The 18462-nt window shown below is 43.3% G+C and overlaps 1 protein-coding gene across 2 annotated transcripts in view; it reads left to right on the top strand.

Annotated features, from left to right (window-relative positions):
• The first annotated feature begins 10138 nt into the window (after positions 1-10138).
• CDK14 (cyclin dependent kinase 14) overlaps positions 10139-18462 on the top strand; it is a 527195-nt gene continuing 518871 nt past the window's right edge. Inside the window, exon 1 of one of the 2 annotated variants that reach the window (XM_075922397.1) lies at positions 10139-10593. In XM_075922397.1, the coding sequence (XP_075778512.1) occupies positions 10509-10593 (85 nt within the window). In that variant the 5' untranslated portion in view covers positions 10139-10508. The remainder of the gene's footprint in view (positions 10594-18462) is intronic. The other variant, XM_075922396.1, reaches the window with a different exon arrangement.

Here is an 18462-nt window from a genome sequence, read left to right as displayed (position 1 = left end):
GACCCTTTCACCTTCCTCTTTGCCTCCCTCCACTAGCTCCCCATTCTCCATCGCCTCAAACACAAAACTACTTTTCCTTTTTAAGGCTTTTCACTGTTTAGATCAGTGTTTCTTAAACTGTGTTCCGCGGCACGAGATAGTCGGAGATGTGCCACAGAAAACAACAGAATTCAAAATGGCTGCCCTTAAAGGGGCAGGCGACTTTTTTTTTTTTTTTGCTCACCAAAAAATCCTTGGTATTCATCATTAAAAAAAATATTGTTTGGTGTTCCTCGGTCTGAAAAAGTTTAAGAAACACTGGTTTCGATCTATCATCTCTTAGAGTCCGTTGAGCCATCAGCCCCTGCTTATGGTCTGCCAAAAGTGATGTCAGCCTTTGGTACCCTCTGTTCAATTTTCTTTATAACACTTCTCCCTTTTCTCCCCTGGTGGTGTTGTTGCCTGGAACGAGCTCCCCATAAGAATTGTGTATTTCTTAAGCCAAATACCATTGCATTATCAGCCTTAAAATTCATCTCTGCTATGAGGCCTACAAAACACTTGGGTAGATAAGTTGGTGTGTTGTGCCTGCTGCTTATGACTCATCTCTCTGCTCATGTATGCTCACATGTCTGTTTTACAAATGTAATCTTTGTGGGATGAGGACCATCTTTTTGTTATCTGTTTATATGCTGTTTAGCACAATGAGGCCTTGATCACTAAGTGGAGCCTTTAGGTGTGACCACAATGCAAATAATAAATAACCTTAGTGAATCCTGTTACGGGGGGATTTTTCAGCACTGGTTTTTGCCGGATACTCTACATACAAGTTCAGAGCCTCATTTGGTCTTCAATGCCACATTTGAAATTTTTGTGCTGTTCAGTTTTTTATAGTGCTTTGTTACCACAGTGATCAGAGCTATATAAAACTCTTAAAGTGTCTTATCCAAGCCTTCCCCAAAGCAAAGATTGGCATGTGGGATGAATTATTTTAAAATAGTTTAAGTACTAATTTTTGTGATAGAGATAACTGTAAAGTGCAGTAACTTCAGCAGACCACAAAATATCCATCCTAAAGAGCTAAGTCCAGACTTCTGCGTGTGAAAGCTGAACAGTGCAGTTGCCCACTCTGTCCTACAAGCTGTGGTTCTCGTGACTGTAGCACCTAAACATCATGAAATTCAGCCCCTGTGTAGAGAGTGGGCATGAGACCTGTGCAACCGTGATGTCACACTTAAGCCCTGTCCAGTCAGCTTCACCTTATGGCCTCAATCGCAAGGTTCTGAGCACCTCTGATGGGAATTAAGGGTGCTTAATCGCTCAAAGGATCCAGCATTATATGCTGGTCTTCTAACATCCTTTCAGGAACACTTGCATGTGCATAACTACTTAGAATACACAAATTAAACTACACTTTTGATGGCTAAGTAGTCAAGTATAGATGACTAGTAACAACAATACAATAAGTACCCATCATTCAATATATATGAGAAGATGATATGATTCACAAATGCTTGTTAATGCATTGAAATGGATCATCTTCCATCTGCTTGCAATTTTATTTATCAAGTTCATTATCCAGGTATTTATTGAGCATTTCGGTGACCTTAGAACATTCTACCACAATGGTTGAGGTCATTTCAACCATGTAGTGCCTATCTATAAAAAAGGAAATAAGAACAACCCAGGAAACTACAGACCAGTCAGTTTTACTTCTGTGCCAGAAAAGATAATGGAGTAAGTAATTAAGGAATCCATCTGCAAACATCTGAAAGATAATAAGGTGATAGGTAACAGCCAGCATGGATTTGTAAAGAACAAATCATGTCAAACCAATCTGATAGCTTTCTTTGATGGGATAACAAGTCTTGTGGATAAAGGAGAAGCAGTGGACATGGTATACCTAGACTTTAGTAAGGTATTTGACATAGTCTTGCATGACCTTCCTATCAATAAACTCGGGAAATGCAACCTAGATGGGGCTACTATAACGTGGGTGTATAACTGGCTGGATAACCATTCTCAGAGAGTAGTTATTAATGGTTCACAATCATGCTGGAAGGGCATAACAAGTGGGGTTCTGTAAGGGTCTCTTTTGGGACTGGTTCTGTTAAATATCTTCAGTGATTTAGATGACGGCATAGATAGTATGATTATTAAGTTTGCAGATGATACTAAGATGGGAGGGCATTGCAAGTGTTTTGGAGATAAGGCCAAAATGATCTGGACAAACTAGATAAATGGTCTGAGGTAAACAGGATGGAGTTTAATAAAGACAAATGCAAAGTACTCAATTTAGGAAGGAACAATCAGTTTCGCACATACAGAATGGGAAGTGATTGTGTGGAAAGGAGTACTGCAGAGAGGAATCTAGGGGTCATAGTGGACCACAAGCTAAATATGAGTTAACAGCGTGACACTGTTGAAAAAGAAAGCAAACGTGATTCTGGGATGCATTAACAGGAGTGCTGTGAGCAAGACATGAGAAGTCAGTATTCCGGTCTACTCTGTGCTGGATTAGGCCTCAGTTGGAGTATTGTGTCCTTTCTGGGCACCACATTTCAAGAAAGATGTGGAGAAATTGGGGAAGATCCAGAGAAGAGCAACAAAAGTGATTAAAAGTCCAGAAAACATGACCTATGAGGGAAGACTGAAAGAATTGGGTTTGTTTAGTTTAGAGAAGAGAAGACTGAGGGGGGATGTGATAGCAGTTTTCAAGTATTTAAAAGGGTGTTACACGGAGGAGGGGAAAAAATTGTTCTCCTTGGCCTCTGAGGATAGGACAAGAAGCAATGGGATTAAATTGCATCAAGGGAAGTTTAAGTTGGCTATTAGGAAAAATGTCCTAATTGTCAGGGTGGTTAAACGCTTGAATAAATTGCATGGGGGAGTTGTGGAAACTCCATCACTGGAGATATTTAAGAGCAGGTTAGACAGACACCTGTCACAGATGATCTAGATAGTGGGTGGTCCTGCCATGAGGGCAGGAGGACTGGATTTGACGACCTCTTGAGGCCCCTTCCAGTTCTATGATTTTATGATTTCACAGCAATGCTAGTTTCTCTTTTACTGGTGCTTTATGAGGACAGCACAAGAAAATTAGCTGGTTAGATTTTTCACTTATTTCACAGGAACAACAATCAGCTTTAATGTGATGTTGCTAGGTAGCCAAATAACCTTAAATTGGAAAGTATCTCAGCACACAAATTCCTGCAAACCTAATATACTTATATTTCCTCAGCAGAGCCATTGAAATTACATAACTTTCACTGTAACATGTGATGTTAAAGCTTTGGGATTATACTTTAAATACTTCTGTTAATTCAGTAGTCTGAAGTAGGTAGATTTATGACATAGTCATTAATTTTCCTTTACTCGCTACAATTTTATTTCTTGTCAGGGGTGGATATAGGACAGGGCGAGTGGTGCGGCTGCCCCAGGCCCCGTGCTTCAAGAAGCCCTGCGCATGCGCGTGGCGCCACCGCGCATGCGCTGTGTCAAAGGGGGGCCCCGCGAAATTGTGCTGCCCTGGGCCCCGCAAAATCATCATCTGCCCCTGTTTCTTGTCATACTGGTTCCGAAGGCTGGGCTCTCCTTGCCTCTGTCTCAGCCAAAAAGGATAGAAACTACAGGTGCCTATGTAATGCCTGAGACCTCTGGAGCTTAGTAAACGACTTCCTATTGCTTGAGCTAAAAGCCAGCTGGCTCTCAGCTAAGGCTGTAGAGCAACCTTATTCTCTCTCACTGTAAGAGGTCTATGTGCCACCACATGGGACGGTGAACCCTAATCACTAGGTATGTGGATTATACCTAGGTATGAAAGGGACACCTGCCTATTCTAGGAAAACAACCTAAAGATATACAAATTATAACAGAGATAATAAGACTGCCTCTGAGGCTATTTAGGTTACAATGCTGAAGGATATGGTAAGCACAAGGTAAGATATAAGGGGTCTATATAAATTAGTTAGCAAAAGAACTGACCACTAGAGGGTACTGCAGAGAGACAAAAGTTCACAGATTGCTCAGATAGAGAGGTCACTTTAAAGGATGGTGTTTGCTAGCCAGGAAAGCCAAACAATACCATCTACATGTTTTGTTAGTCTATAAAGTGCTACCAGACCATTTGTTGTTTTTTTTCTGTAACAGACTAACTTGGCTACCCCCTGAAGCTTTCTTCCCTACGTGGTAGCCTTTTCTCATTAACACGTTGCCTACTAAGCCACAGCACAGGATCTAAATAAAGCTGTAATCAGGCTTGAGAGGATCTGCAATTAACTTCCTAGTTAGCTTTCTCGTCTGTGCTCCAATTATCAGCAGGGATGCACAATTCATAAATAAGATTCACCCTTTGTCCTGGGTTGTTAAATATCATTACTTCATAAGGAGGGCCAACAAATCTGAGTCTGATGGCTCTCCTCTGTTTTATGGGTACTTTCACAGGACCAGATGCACTCTCCTTCCACTTCTGCCAAAGTTTAATTTTTTGTCTATAATGTGTTTTGCTAACAGAGCTTAAAGGTCATATCCTGAAGGCTTTGGCTCAGTTTGTGCAGTCAGAGCCCAACCTCCTCTTCACAAAATGAGCAGTCGTCTTAGATTAAATCCTACAAAAGGACACAGGGAAAGTGAGACTCTTAATAAGGGCTAGTAGCATTTTCGCATCAATCCTAATCCAGGGAGGATCAGTCATGATTGCCAAGTACCAGCTCCTGGCATCTAGCCCTGCTCTCCCAGCAATGCAATCTTTCCAAGGTGAGCCAAGTGGCTTAAAAGAGAATTTCCTCAGCAGGGGAAAAAGGAGATTTGTGACATTACTCTGGACTGTCAGGTAGAGGCCCAGAGCCCATGACTTCTGCATCCATAAGCCTGTCCTTCTGGAGAGTGATTTCTTACTCTTCTTTACCCTCCCTTCATCCCCAGACAGCCTCCTGCTAACCTTGAATAACCACCCCAGAGCACAATGATTCATCCACACAACACTCAAAGGCATTGGATCAACTAGTTCTTGAGTGCCATGCTTTTTGCTTGGTTAAGCACAGTTTAAGTTTTGAAATTCAGCTGGTGTAAATTCAAATAACCTAAGCACATCTCTTTTCAGAGATCGCAAAGCAAAATCACTGTTGCTCTCTATAATGGGGTAGTAGTGACGATGGCACTGAGGCGCCAAAGCACATAAAACTAAATCCCACTGTACTTGGACATCTGGCAAATTCTCTTATCCCCAAGCCAGTGTAATTCTCTGCATTCCAGCTTGGAGATCAGGTTTTCCTCATTTCCCTATTCCCCAACGAGTAAGGAGTAGTGTCTGCATGCCCCTCAAATGTGGGATATTGACTCCTCCATGCCCATTACTGGCCTGGTGATGGTTTATATCAATCCCCATCAAACGGATGATACTAAAATAAATAAAAGGAAAACCGCACTCATATGCCCTCGTAAATAACACAACTGATTTCTTTCTTCAGCACACAGCATGTGTCTGGCACAAAAGTTGGAGTTTCCCAGTCTCCAGCCCTGAGTACAAATCCCAGAATGGTTTGGCCAAAGAACTGGTTTCTCACCACGCTGGATCATCCTTAAATTTGCAGAATGATGCAGATTCTCATGACTGCAGGGACAGAGTACAGGTGAATTCTTCCCTTGCTGGTCTAGGGATAAGGACTAGTTTTCTAATTGCTTTTTCCTTATGTTTTGATGTTAGGAGGTTAATACTGGGTGTTGTGTTTTAAACAAGCTGCCTGGCAAAAATTCTCATTGTCCAGAGTCCATTTTGTCAACAAGCTAAACCTCTGTAGACACTTTTGGATAAAGGGTTCAAAGATAAATGCTGGGATTTATTGAAAGTGTAAGAATGCTGATGTGCTTCATCATTTAGTGCACATTGGTAATCTCTTTGAGGCTGTACTGTATGTTGCAATGTTTAAATATGCAAAGCTGAGCCAACAGATCAGGTGCTACAAGAAAATAAAACTGTTACCATTGTAATAGCTGCATCACTGTGGCTTGTTAATTTCACACTTCCGCTTTTTGGCTTTCCTGAACCGAGGCAATAGAAATGGATGGGGGGAGGGAACTGACCTCATCAAAGTCAAGAAGGTGCTTGCAGATTTCAGAGCTCAATGGGTTTTCTTCAGCTTTGGTGCCCTTGGTAACAGGAAAGGGGTGGGGAGAAGGAGCACGTGGGAAGACATATGGACAAAGGTGCTAAATACTTATGCTTTCTTTTCCTTCCAGCAAAAACCACCAAGGGAAGTGACCTAACATATACAAATCTGTCTCCTAGTATTCAGGCAAAGCTCCCATTGATTTAAAACAATGGGGGTTTACCTGAATAAGGACTGCAAAATGTAAAACCCAGAGCAGTGGATACAAGATAAAAAGAACTGAACTATAAGCATTACAAAAACAACTAACGCCACGCTGTCTTTTTTTCCCCTTCTTTACCTGGAACTCAAAAGAGCAATTAGTCTTTTGTGTTGATTGTTTTGTCCAAAACTAAGTCTTTAAGCACAAGGCAATAGATCATACATGATCCCTCAAGTTTCAGGTGAACAAAGCATTACAGTCACATTCCTATGGGCTTTCTGTACAGCCAGCTGACTCAGGGCATGTCTATACTAGGAAATTATTTTGAAATAAATAATAACCCCTGAGATAACTATTTTGAAATAAGCTTATTCCTCTTCGCAAGCAGGAGTTAATATTTAAAAATAACAAGCCCATTATTTCAATCACAGGTGTGGTAGTGTGGATGCTTGCCTTGTTATTTCGAAATAAAGAAAGTTATATCAAAATAACACCCCAGTGTAGACATACCCTCAGAGGTTGATTTATAGCATCCTAAGCAGACACAATAAGTTGACGGCCAATAGAGCGATTGTTGCAACATCATATCGAAGATAAGCCCGTAGACTTAGAAACGCCTAGGCTCCCCTACTGCAATGTGCTCTACCCGGCTTTAATTATACAAGGGCACTTGAAGATATAGCTAGTGTAGAATGCAATTGCACATGGCCAATCAGCAAGTTTATATTTTGCCTGTACTCTTTCATCTGCACTGGTGCTCTTCCACCTCTGAGTGAAACTGAATCACTAGTTGTAATACACAAGACCATAAATAGCATAACATTAGCACCTATAGACCTCAATCAGGGATCAGAGCCCAAATTGTGCTAGGAGCTGTGTGCACCAGATGTCACATTCACTGTACTCGTATTACAGAACTACAAGTAAACTAGGGTGAAATTCTACTTTAAGTAATGATCCATGGATAACATCCAGAGCAAGAATGCCCACTGATATCAATGGGAAGTTGGAATAAAGATCAAGGGAATAATCTGGCCTTTATCTAGTAACTAAACTTGTGGTTATTATTAAGTACTTTACTGTCACATTCAGCATCAGAGGGAAGTTTGGCAACTTTTGCCCACTCCTATTGACACCCTTTCTCCCTCTTCCTACCTTATGCTTGTATCTCTGTTTCTCTCTTTTCCTTGCCTTTTTGTCTCTTCTTCTTTCTTCTCTTTGCATTTTCCAGTTTCCACCCCCATTCCATCTGCTAATGTGACCAACAATTAAATAACTGACATTGAAGTGCTATTTTAGTTGGCACTCCAAAGAAATTAAAAGGCAACAAGAGGATTCCTGCCTCTGAGTGATATTGTTTCAGGCTGTCTGCAGACTCTGGTTTGTCTGCTGAGAGAAATTGATCAGCATTACTAGTATACTTGATGCTGTAGTTATACTTGTGTAACTCCCGATTGAACGAGTCTGTTTTAGAATAACAACTGTTATTTTTTTGTTTAGTTAATGTCATTTCCATATTCTAAACAGAAAAGAAAAACCACTATTATAATAAATGGTATCATTATTGTTGTAGTAATGCTGATAAATATCCTTGCAGGGGCGGCCTGTCCATATATGCAAACTAGGCAGTTGCCTAGGGCGCCAAGTTAAATGGGGCACCAAATGGTGGCGCAATATCATTGAGGGGTTTGGAGGTGGGGGTGCCGATTGCATGGTTCACCTAGGGTGCCAGTTGCTGGCAGCTTGTCTAGGGCGCCCCTGTCCTTATGCAGACAAGCCTTCAGAAAGACAACGCTGTGCTGTTTACTCTTGGTTCACATGAGCACTAAAGTATGTCCTTTTAAAGTGAAAGCTAATATTCTGTACAATTTGTATATTTCCTAAGGACCACACAAATACATGATATATGTCGGCTCTTACTGATAGGCCATTTGCTTAACACCTTTGGTCTATGTGCATGTTGCAGAAGACTATTCCCATTCCCAAAACTTGGCAGTTGCAGACGGTCTATGCCCCAAGTGTCTTGTGCCTTTTAAATTGCATTAGCTAATGAGATATGAAACATTCCTTAATATCTGGATAATACCTGTAAAATTATGCTAGTTAGCCCTATTATAATAGTTAACCTTGATTAGACGATGTGTGTTACAATACAACTTGCTCTGTCTACACTGTTTAAAAAGTGTTAAACTATGTTAGCTAACATGACTGTTTCTTTTTATTCACCTTTGAGTCTAGCCAAGACCTTTTGATTGACCAAAAAAGATCATTATGTTAGCTCAACTGAGTTAACCTGACATAGTCAAGAAGCTCTCAACATTCATTGATGTTCAGGCTAACACATCTGAAGCTGTGTTATCTGTCTGTGTTTTAAAATCTGGGGGAGTGGAAAGGGAAGCTTATTTTTGGACTGAAGAGTCAGTGTGCCTTATCCATAGTACCTTTTAAACATTAGTTAATAGGTGTTAGGTAGCATTACACATTTAAAATGTAATCTAGACAAGGTCTAGAAGACTCTCAACTCCCTCCTCTGTTAGTCTAGAAGGTGCCACAGGACTCCTTGCTGCTAACTCCCTCTTTGACTCCTACACCAATTGTATTTCCAGAATGCCGAAGTTAACTGTCCTTAGTGTGCAGATAACAGGCATTGGACACAAAGCATACTGAGTGGTGAGCTCTTACTCTAAAATTGACTCCAATTAAGCTTCAACTCCCTTGCCTGTGTCAGCACTGCAAACCACTGCTGTTTGAACTCTTGATTACTTGGCATTCACCCTCTCCTGGCTTAATTCCCCTTTGTGTATGTGCTCTAGACCACAGTTCAGTAGGATGGTGCTGCTGTAGTAGTCCTAATGAGTAATATGTATTTGTTGCCAATTCAATCCTTACCAAATGCAACAGTGACATACTGATGGGCACCCCACAATAATTAGCAGCTGGAAATCTACAAATTGTTTTGTTTTGGATTTAATGTACAGTTCAGTGATGTTCTTCATCTTTGCCTACGGTGGTAAACTCAGTGGCTGTGTCTACACTGGGCCACTTATTCCAGAAAATCAGCCACTTTTCCGGAATAAGCTGCGAGCTGTCTACACTGGCCCTTGAATTTCCGGAAAAGCAACGATGCTCTACTGTACAAAATCAGCCGCTATTCCGGAAAAACTATTCTGCTCCCACTCGGGCATAAGTCCTTATTCTGGAACACTGTTCCGGAAAAGGGCCAGCGTAGACAGCCCAGTAGTCTTTTCTGGAAAAAAGCCCGGATCGCGAAAATGATGCTCGGGGCTCTTTTCCGGAAAAGCGCGTCTACATTGGCCACAGACGCTTTTCTGGAAAAGGGCTTTTCCGGAAAAGCAGCCTGCCAATGTAGACGCTCCTTTTCCGGAAAAAACTTAAAACGGAATAGTATTCCGTTTTAAGCAGTTCCGGAAATTCATGCCACTGTAGACGTAGCCAGTCTCTTACTTATGGTATGCCCTGTTAGAAGTCACTGGGAGGAAGGTCAACACAAACCCCCAGCAAGCCAGAGGGCCCCCTCCAGCCTCTACCAGCACCTTAGGAGGTGAGATGAACCACAGGCCCGTGTGAGGAAATCCAGGAGCCTCCTCTCCTCAGCAAGGCTCCTCGATGTAGTCACCCTCCTGTCCTCATCACCTCCCCCACCTGTGCCCATTATCCTGCCCCCCGTCCCGCGCCCATCAGCCTGACCCCAGGAACCTCCCCCCATTATCCTGCCCCTCCCCCCCATGTGCGGCCGCGCCCGCCCCAGCCGGCCAGCCCCCGCGCTCGCTATCCGGGCCGGGCTCCGTGGGCCAATCAGCGAGGCGGGCGCGGGCGCAGGCGGGGGCGGCGCGGCTCGGCGCGGGGTGGCCGGGCGGGGGAGGGCGGCGCGGCAGAGGCTGCTGGAGTTGCCGCTTGGCTGGGAGCTGGCGGGGACGCGGCTGCCGCTGCTGCGCTAACCCGGGCGGGTCCGAGCAGCCGGCGGCGCCCGGGCAGGGCTGCTCTTCCCCCGCAGCCGCTCCGTTGCTTCCCAGCCTGCGACCCGCCAGGGCTGGCTCCGCAGCCCCGGGGGAGGCGATGAGCCCGCCCCGGGCACCGCGCACCGCTCCCTGCCAGGCGGCGTGAGCAGCAGCAGCAGCGGCGGCGAAGGGGGTCCGGGAGCCGAGGGACGGACGCCAGGCGCTTGGGCGCCTCTGCCCCCGCGCGGGGCTCGCCGTGCCATGCTGGACGCGCAGTCCGCCGAGAAAAGCAGCGGCAGGATGAAAAAGTTGCGGAGAACTTTGTCGGAGAGTTTCAGCCGAATTGGTGAGTCGGGTCCGCGCACGGCGGCCTCCCCTGCGTCCCCCGCCGCCCTGGGGGCAGCCTGCTACCCACGGGCACGGGGCACCCGCCTGCTGCGAGGTGACACCTGGAGCGGGGCTGTGCTCGCCTCCCACGGAGTTGAGGCAAAGTGGGGGCCCTTCGTCCCTAAGGAGTCACAACTGAGAACTCCAGTCCTCCTTGTGCACTGAATCTGTGTGTGGGGGGGGGGGAGGCGGAAGGTATCCGAGGCAGGGGACCCCCTGGCTGAGGTAATCCCTTTATAGACTCAACTTCAGTTGGTGGACGAGACCAGTTTGGGAGCTACACAGAGCGTCTCAGTTGGTCCAATAAAAGATTCCCCGCCTTCTTTTTCTAACAGCCCTGATGGTGTGGAGAGGGCTGATAAAGAAAAGTTATTTATTAGTTCCCATAATAGAAGAACTAGAGGACACCAAATGAAATTAATGGGGAGCAGGTTTAAAACTAATAAAAGGAAGGTCGTCTTCACACAGCGTGTTGTCAACCTGTGGAACTCCTTGCCAGAGGAGGCGGTGAAGGCTAGGACTATAATAGAGTTTAAAGAGAAGCTGGATAAATTCATGGAGGTTAGGTCCATATTAGCCAGGGGATAAAATGGTGTCCTTGGCCTCTGTTTGTCAGAGGCTGGAGAGGGATGGTAGGAGACAAATCACTTGATCATTGTCTTCGGTCAACCCTCTCTGGGGTACCTGGTGCTGGCCACTGTCGGTAGACAGGATACTGGGCTAGATGGACCTTTGGTCTGACCCAGTACGGCCGTTCTTATGTTCTTATGTCCCAGGCTAAGACAACAATATCCATAAGGGAGAGATGTCTGACTAGTAAGTGAGCAGAGCTGGGAGGGGTTTGTGGGGTTAATCCTGGCATCACTTGTCTGTCTCCTTACAATATACTGAGGATGTCTTGTAACATAAGTGACAAAAGGAAGTGGTATGGACCTGGTAGCATTACTTTCTGATACCTAGAGGATCCTATTTAGTTATGAGTGTTAGCTTTCTTGTACCTCCTTGTCTCAGCCTGCCTCATGCCATCTTTCTTCACAGGCCTCATGTCTCCTAATTTCTCTTTCCTTCTGCTTTAATTTTATTAGCTCTGTAAATATATGATTTAGTTCTGCAAAGTAATTTGGGATGTAGTTTATCTGACACTAAACTGTACTTGTGCTTGGTAAGTAAATACTCTTTCTGCCTGTCTACCTATTATATTAGTGCAATTGTGCTTTACAAAACTGAAAAACTATAGCACTCTTACCATATTTAAAAACAAATCGTACAGATGTTTGTAAGCTAACAGAAGTTTCTCAGTAATATGTGAAACTCAGACGCTATAGCATGAACTTGCATTTGAATTGACTGAAAATTAATACAATTGAAATCGACAAGTCTGCTTTGAATGCCACACTCAGAGATCTAGCTAAAAATTACTTTTAACTTTTGTACAATAGGTAAAAATGTTTTTTAAAAATAAAACACCAGACAGCATCTCTTTCATGCTGAGGCATAAGTTTGGAAAGCAGATGATGATAGCTGAGCAGTGATAGTTATGACAGACAGACCTCTTTTGTCTAGCCTTCTCCTTGCTAAATCCTGTCAGTTCTCTTACTGATGTAAAACGTTTTGAGGTAGCATGTTACACTTTGTACTTGCTGACCTTAGGTGGGATTATCAAAATTTCTTTTTGGCATCAAGTTATTTTGCCTTAAAAATTTACTGATTTTCTTGGAACTCTTTTTCTTTGTTCTCTGTACTTTAAATTTTTTTTATTCACAACGTTTTATATTTTTTGCACAATGCATAAAAACAACACAGGCATGTTGGGACAAAATAGAAAGGCGAAGGGACAAAAGAAAACTAAACTAGCTTGATTTTAAGGACTAACAAGAAAATATTTTACCAATATATTAGAAGCCAGAGGAAGATGAAGGACAGGGGTAGGTCTCTTACTCAATAAGGAGAGAGACAGTGATCGAAAGGAATAAATAGCCAAGGGTTGAATGCCTTTTATCAATAACTGGATGACTGATACAGTGAACATCAGTTTACATTAAGTAGGATCTGTGACTACAACAGGATCTGTGACAACAGCGAAAGAATAAATGAAATATGTAGGCAAGTTGGATACCTTTAAATAAGTACTGGATGATAAAATACATTGAATTCTTAAGGAACTTTCTGAAGACCTCTCTAATACATTAAAGATTTATGTTTGAGAGCTCATGGAAGGCTAGGCGAGATCTGAGAAGACTGGAAAAGGGTACCATATTTACCCTTTTATTAAAAAGGGGAATAAGGACAACCTTGGGAATTCTAGACCTGTCTACTTAATATTGGTACCCAGAAAGACAGTTGAGTCAATAACGAACTTGTAAAAACCTACAAGATAATAGTGATAACTAACATGAACTTGTCAAGAACATATCTCATCAAACCAAGATAGCGTAATAAGCCTTGTTATGCAGAGTGGGGGAATCAGTAAATGTGCGATCTCGACTTTAGTAAGCTTTTGGATATTGGCCTGTATGATTGTGTTTCAAACTGGGGAAATATAGGCTAGACAAACCTACTATAAGGTGAGTGCACAACTGGTTGGAAAATTGTACTCCAAGAGCAGTTATCAATATTTGAATCAAGCTGGCAGGGCATATGAAGTGGGCGCTAAACCAGTGGTCATCAACCTTAGGTTGGGATCTACTGGTAGATCTTGGAGCCTCTGACAGCCTCCCAACCAAGCCTGTCAGGATCACCTATCAAGTGCCAGCACTTCAGCTTCCCCTCTCAGCACTGCTGTGCTGCTCCTGTCCTCTGACTGGGAGCTGCCCCCCACCCCCGGGAGGCTCCTGCTTGCTATGCATGGCATGGGAAGAAGAGGTGAAGGTGCTGATATAAGAGTGCCCTTCCTCCACCCTGTACCTCATCTCCACAGAGTGGAAGGGGGCAGGGATGGAGAGAGTTTGCCGGCTACTTTTAGGAGTATTGTGGGCCCAGAGCTGGGGTGAGTCTGCCTTAGCCACCTCATCACCACCCAGAAGCCACCTCTGATAGACTTTGCCCAGTTGGAGCCCGCATTCTTAACCCCAGCCATGAATCCCTCCTACACCCCAAATGCCTGCCCTATCCCTGAGACCCCCTGCACCCAAACTCCCTCTGAGCCTGCACCCTGAATTCCTTGCTGCAACTGAACTCCTTGCCCCAGGCTCAGCTCAGAGCCCCTCCCACGCTCCAAATCCTTTATCTCAGGACCATAGTCTGCATCCCTCTCCCTTGCACCCCAATTCTCTGCCCCAAGCCTCATAAAAGTGAGTGAGGATGGGGGAGGAGGATGGAGTGAGCCAGGGCAGGGCCCCAAAGAAGGAATGGGAAGGAGGTGGGGCAAGAGTGTTTTGGTTTGAGGTAGATCCTGGATCGCACTTATATTAAAAAAGTGATCTCACGTTTTAAAAGGTTGGAAACTGCTGCTCTAAACCTTTCCAGATTACTGTCCCCCTTTCAAAAGTCTGATCTGTCTTGCATACCTCAGTTTCACCTCACTTAAAAACCACTTGCTTACAAAATCAGACCTAGCATACAAAGTACCATAGAACACTGATACTGAAAATTTGCTTACTTTCTTATTTTTACCTTCTAATTATACAATTAATCAATTTGAATATAAATATTATACTTATTTCAGTGTATAGTATATAGAGACGGATAGACAAATCGTTACCTGTATGAAAATGTATTTTGTACTGACACTGCTCATGCTTTTTATGTAGCCTGTTGTAAAACCAGACAAAAAAATTAGATGAGTTGATAAGCTTCAGAGGGGTAGCCATGTTAGTCTATAATGGAAAAAACTTTAAAAAACAAAGAATAGTTCTGCAGCACTTTAGAGACTAACAAAAAAAGTAGATGGTATCATGAGCTTTCATGGGCACAACCATTTCTTCAGATGAATGGAGTTTAAGGGGTCCAAGTTCTAAATAAATATCTGAGGAAGAGAGGGGATGGGGTGGGAAAAGAAAGGAGGAAAAAAATGTGAAAAGAATAGTCAGAGTTTCCATGATAAATGAAGCTGCTAGAGAAGGTTCCAGAAGAACTCTTCAGTACCTGGTGTTTGGCCTTTTATGTCATTAGGATGTGGATTGTAGCGGGTAATCCAGTTATGGTGTTTGTTTAAACCTCTGTTGTAGGCATCAAACTTGTAAATGAGCTTAAACTCTGCAGCTTCTCTTTCAAGCTGTTTTTTGACATTAGCTTGTAATAATATGAAAACTTTGAGATCCATGAATGAGTACCTGGGCAAGTTAAAATGTTCTCCCACAGGTTTCTGTATTCCCTTTTTGAATATCTAATTTGTGTCCATTAATTCTTTGTCACAGAGAGACCATCCACTTTGGCCAATATACATGTCAGAGGCGCATTGCTGGCTCTTGATGGCATAGATCACATTGGTGGATATACAGTTATATAGCTTTTGATGTGGTGGTTTATGTGATTAGGTCCTGTGATAATGTTGCTTGTATAGATGTGTTGACAGAGTTGGTTCCAGAGTTTATGGCAGGCGTGGGTTCCTGGATGAGTAGGATGGAAGTGTGCTATGTGGTTGCTGGAAATAAATTGTTTGAGATTAGGGGTTATCTGTAGGCAAGAATTGGCCTGTCTCCAAAGCCGGTGAGAATGAGGGGTCGTTTCCAGGATAGGCTGTAGATGGTTGATAATGCATTGGAGAGGTTTAAGTTGGGGGCTGTAGGTGATGACAAGTGGAGTTCTGTTGTTTTCTTTGTAGGGCCTATCTTAAAGAAGTTGATGTCTGGGTACTTGTCTGGCTCTGTCAATCTGTGTTTTCGCTTCTCCACGTAGGTATTTTAGTTTTAAGAATGCTTGATATAGATCCTGTAAGTGTTTGTCTCTGTGGAATTGGAGCAAATCCGGTTGTATCTTAGGGGCTGGCTATAAAAAATTGGTTGGGAAATGTGTCTTAGATGTAAGCTAGAGGCATGTGGGTAAGTGTAACTGTCAGTAGGTTTCCGATTTAAGTGGTGGAAATGTGGCAGTCATGTAATTGTATTGTAGTATCAAGGAAGTGGGTCTCTTGTATGGACTGGTCCAGTCTTAGGTTGATGGTGGGGTGGACATTATTGAAATCCCTGTGGAATTCTTCCAGTGTCTCCTTCCCGTGGGTCCATATGATGTCCTCAATGTAGCATAAGTAGAGTTAGAGGACGAGAGCTGAGGAGGTGTTGTTTGAGGCTAGCCATAAAGATGTTGGCATATTGTGAGGCCATGCGGGTGCTTATAGCTGTGCCACTGTCTTGAATATATCAGTTGTCCCCAAATTGGAAACAGTTGTGTGTATGAGGACAAAGTTGCAGAGCTCTGTAACTAGGTGTGCAGTGGCATCATCAGGCATGGTGTTCCTGACAGCCAGTAATCCATCATCACGTGGAATGCTGGTGTAAAGAGCTTCGACGTCCATGGTGATCAGGATCTTTCAGGAAGATTACTGATGATCTGTAGCTTCCTCAGGAAGTCGGTAGATGAGTTGATGTACCCCCTTGAAGATCTGAGTGCTCCCAAGGGTACTCAGACCCCTGATTGACAGCCATTGCTGTAGGGATCCAGCCTAGGTCTGGCTCTATTCAATAGCTTCATAAATGATTTGTCAAATGGTGCATAGAGTACACTTATGGAGTTTGCAAATGATACCATGCTGGGAAATGTAGCAAGCACTTTGAAGGATAGAACTAGGATTCAAAATGGTCTTCACAAATTGGAGATATGATCTGAAATAAATGGATGAAAATCATTAAGAACAAATACAAAGTACTAATCAACTGCACAAATACAAAACAGGAAATCACTGCCTAGGATGGAATATTGCAGAAAAGGATCTGGAGTTAAAGTGGACCACAAACTAAATGTGTCAGCAATGTAATACTGTTACTAAAATGCAAATAGCATTCTAGGATGTGTTAGCAGGAGTGTTGCAAGCAAGGCAAAAGATGTAATTCTTCTGTTCAACTCAACACTGATAAGGCCTCAGCTTGAATATTATTTCTAGTTCTGGGAACCATACTTCAGTAAAAGGGGTAGACAAATGGGAGAAAGTCCAAAAGAAGCCACAAAAATGATTAAAGGCCTCAAACGTGACCTGTGAAGAAAACTTGGGAAAATTGGCTTTTTTATTTTTTGTGGAGGAGAGTTAGGGAGGACATGACAAGAGTCTTCAAGGTTCCTATAAAGAGGAGGTTGAAAAATTGTTCACTTAATAACTGAGGATAGAACAAGAAGCAGTGGACTGAAATTGCAGCAAGGCAAATTCAGGTTAGATGTTAGGAAAAACTTCCTCTGTTGGTTAAGCATTGGCACAAATTGCCTAGGGAGGTTGTGCAATCTCTGTTGAAGGTTTTTAAGAACTAGTTAGACAAACACCTGTCAGGCATGGTCTAGATCAGTTCTCAAAGTAAGGGATGAGCCTTCTAAGGAAGGCATGAGCTATATGCCCTTTTTGTTTTTGTTTTAAAAGCTCTGGCTGTCAGCCCTGGGTGGCTGGGGCTCATGCGAAAGGGCCATGTATAACCAGGTGGAAATAAAGGAAACAACTGGAGCCCAACTTCCCTGAGGCTGACAGCTGGATCCCTGCCACCAGGGCAGTTTTCTAACCCCCTCCCTTCTAACCCAATCCCTCACCTGGAGATATGGGGGTTCTGGCAGTCAGTCATGGGGTGGCAGCAGCAGCTCAGAAGCAAGGGTGGCAACGGAATGCAAGTCAACTATGGGAAGTGATTTTGACAAATCATTTTTGACATTGAATCCCTTACTACTTTGCTGCTGCTGGCACATCCGTGTTTTCAGAGTTAGGTAACTGGTCAGTGGCTGTTTGTTTCTGCTCTGCCTTGAGAGCCGAGCGGTTTCATATGTACTTAGGGGAGGGAGGTAAATGACGACAGACATGGAGACAATGATCTAGATCAGTGTTTCTGAACCAGTGGTGTGAGTACCCTTGGGGTACTCAAAGTCAATACAACTGAAATTTGGAAAAAACTGAATTTTTGTTTAGTTTTACAGCACTTTATTATTTTTGTACTTTTTACACCCAAAAATTTCATCGCCTGCCCAGCTACTATTAAGTTGTTTAAACAAATGTGTTGCAATGGTAGAAAAACATTTTGTGTGTCTGAAAACTGTAGGTACTGGGGGTACTTATAATTTTTTGAAAAAGGGGTACTTTATAAAAAAAAAGATTGAGAAACTCTGATCTAGATAATACTGGGGCTTTGTCTACACGTAACATTTTAAAGTGCAGCCATGGCTGCACTTTAAACTGAAAGTCTGGCCACAGTTTGAGTGCTGGAAGTCTCCCAATGCTTCATGTAAATGACCTCTGCAAGGGGAGTGTAACAGTGCTGTGAGCACGGCTCCTAGTGCTGTAGCCTGGCTCCTAGTGTTGTAACTTGCTGTGCTTGTGTGTGCGTATGTGTGTTTTCACACTCCTGAGCCAGAAAGTTAGTTTTGTAAAGTGCCAGTGTAGACTTGGCCTTAACCTTGCCTGAGTACAGGGAATTAGACTAGATTTCAGTCCTACATTTCTGTAAGTATTTTTTCTGTGGTGTCTGAATCAACTAGTATCTCATTTTTAATCCTACAAACAGCATAAAAGTAGTCACTGATTGCAGCCAAAGGGGGAGTAATGCAACTTTGGAGGCATGCAAAGGTGTGTGTATTCTCCCATAATTCAGAGCTGCTGAGTACCCAAGTGGCCTTGGTTGCTCTCAATTATGCTGTTGCCAATGGCACTGAATAGCAGCCTCGGATCCCTGGGTGCAGTCAGACCTAATTGCCTTCCTAATGC

Source organism: Pelodiscus sinensis, chromosome 2, assembly GCF_049634645.1.
Source record: "Pelodiscus sinensis isolate JC-2024 chromosome 2, ASM4963464v1, whole genome shotgun sequence".
In the NCBI taxonomy this organism is placed as follows: Eukaryota; Metazoa; Chordata; order Testudines; family Trionychidae; genus Pelodiscus; species Pelodiscus sinensis.
The sequence above is the reverse complement of the archived record's forward strand: the minus strand, read 5'-3'. Positions and strand labels throughout refer to the sequence as shown.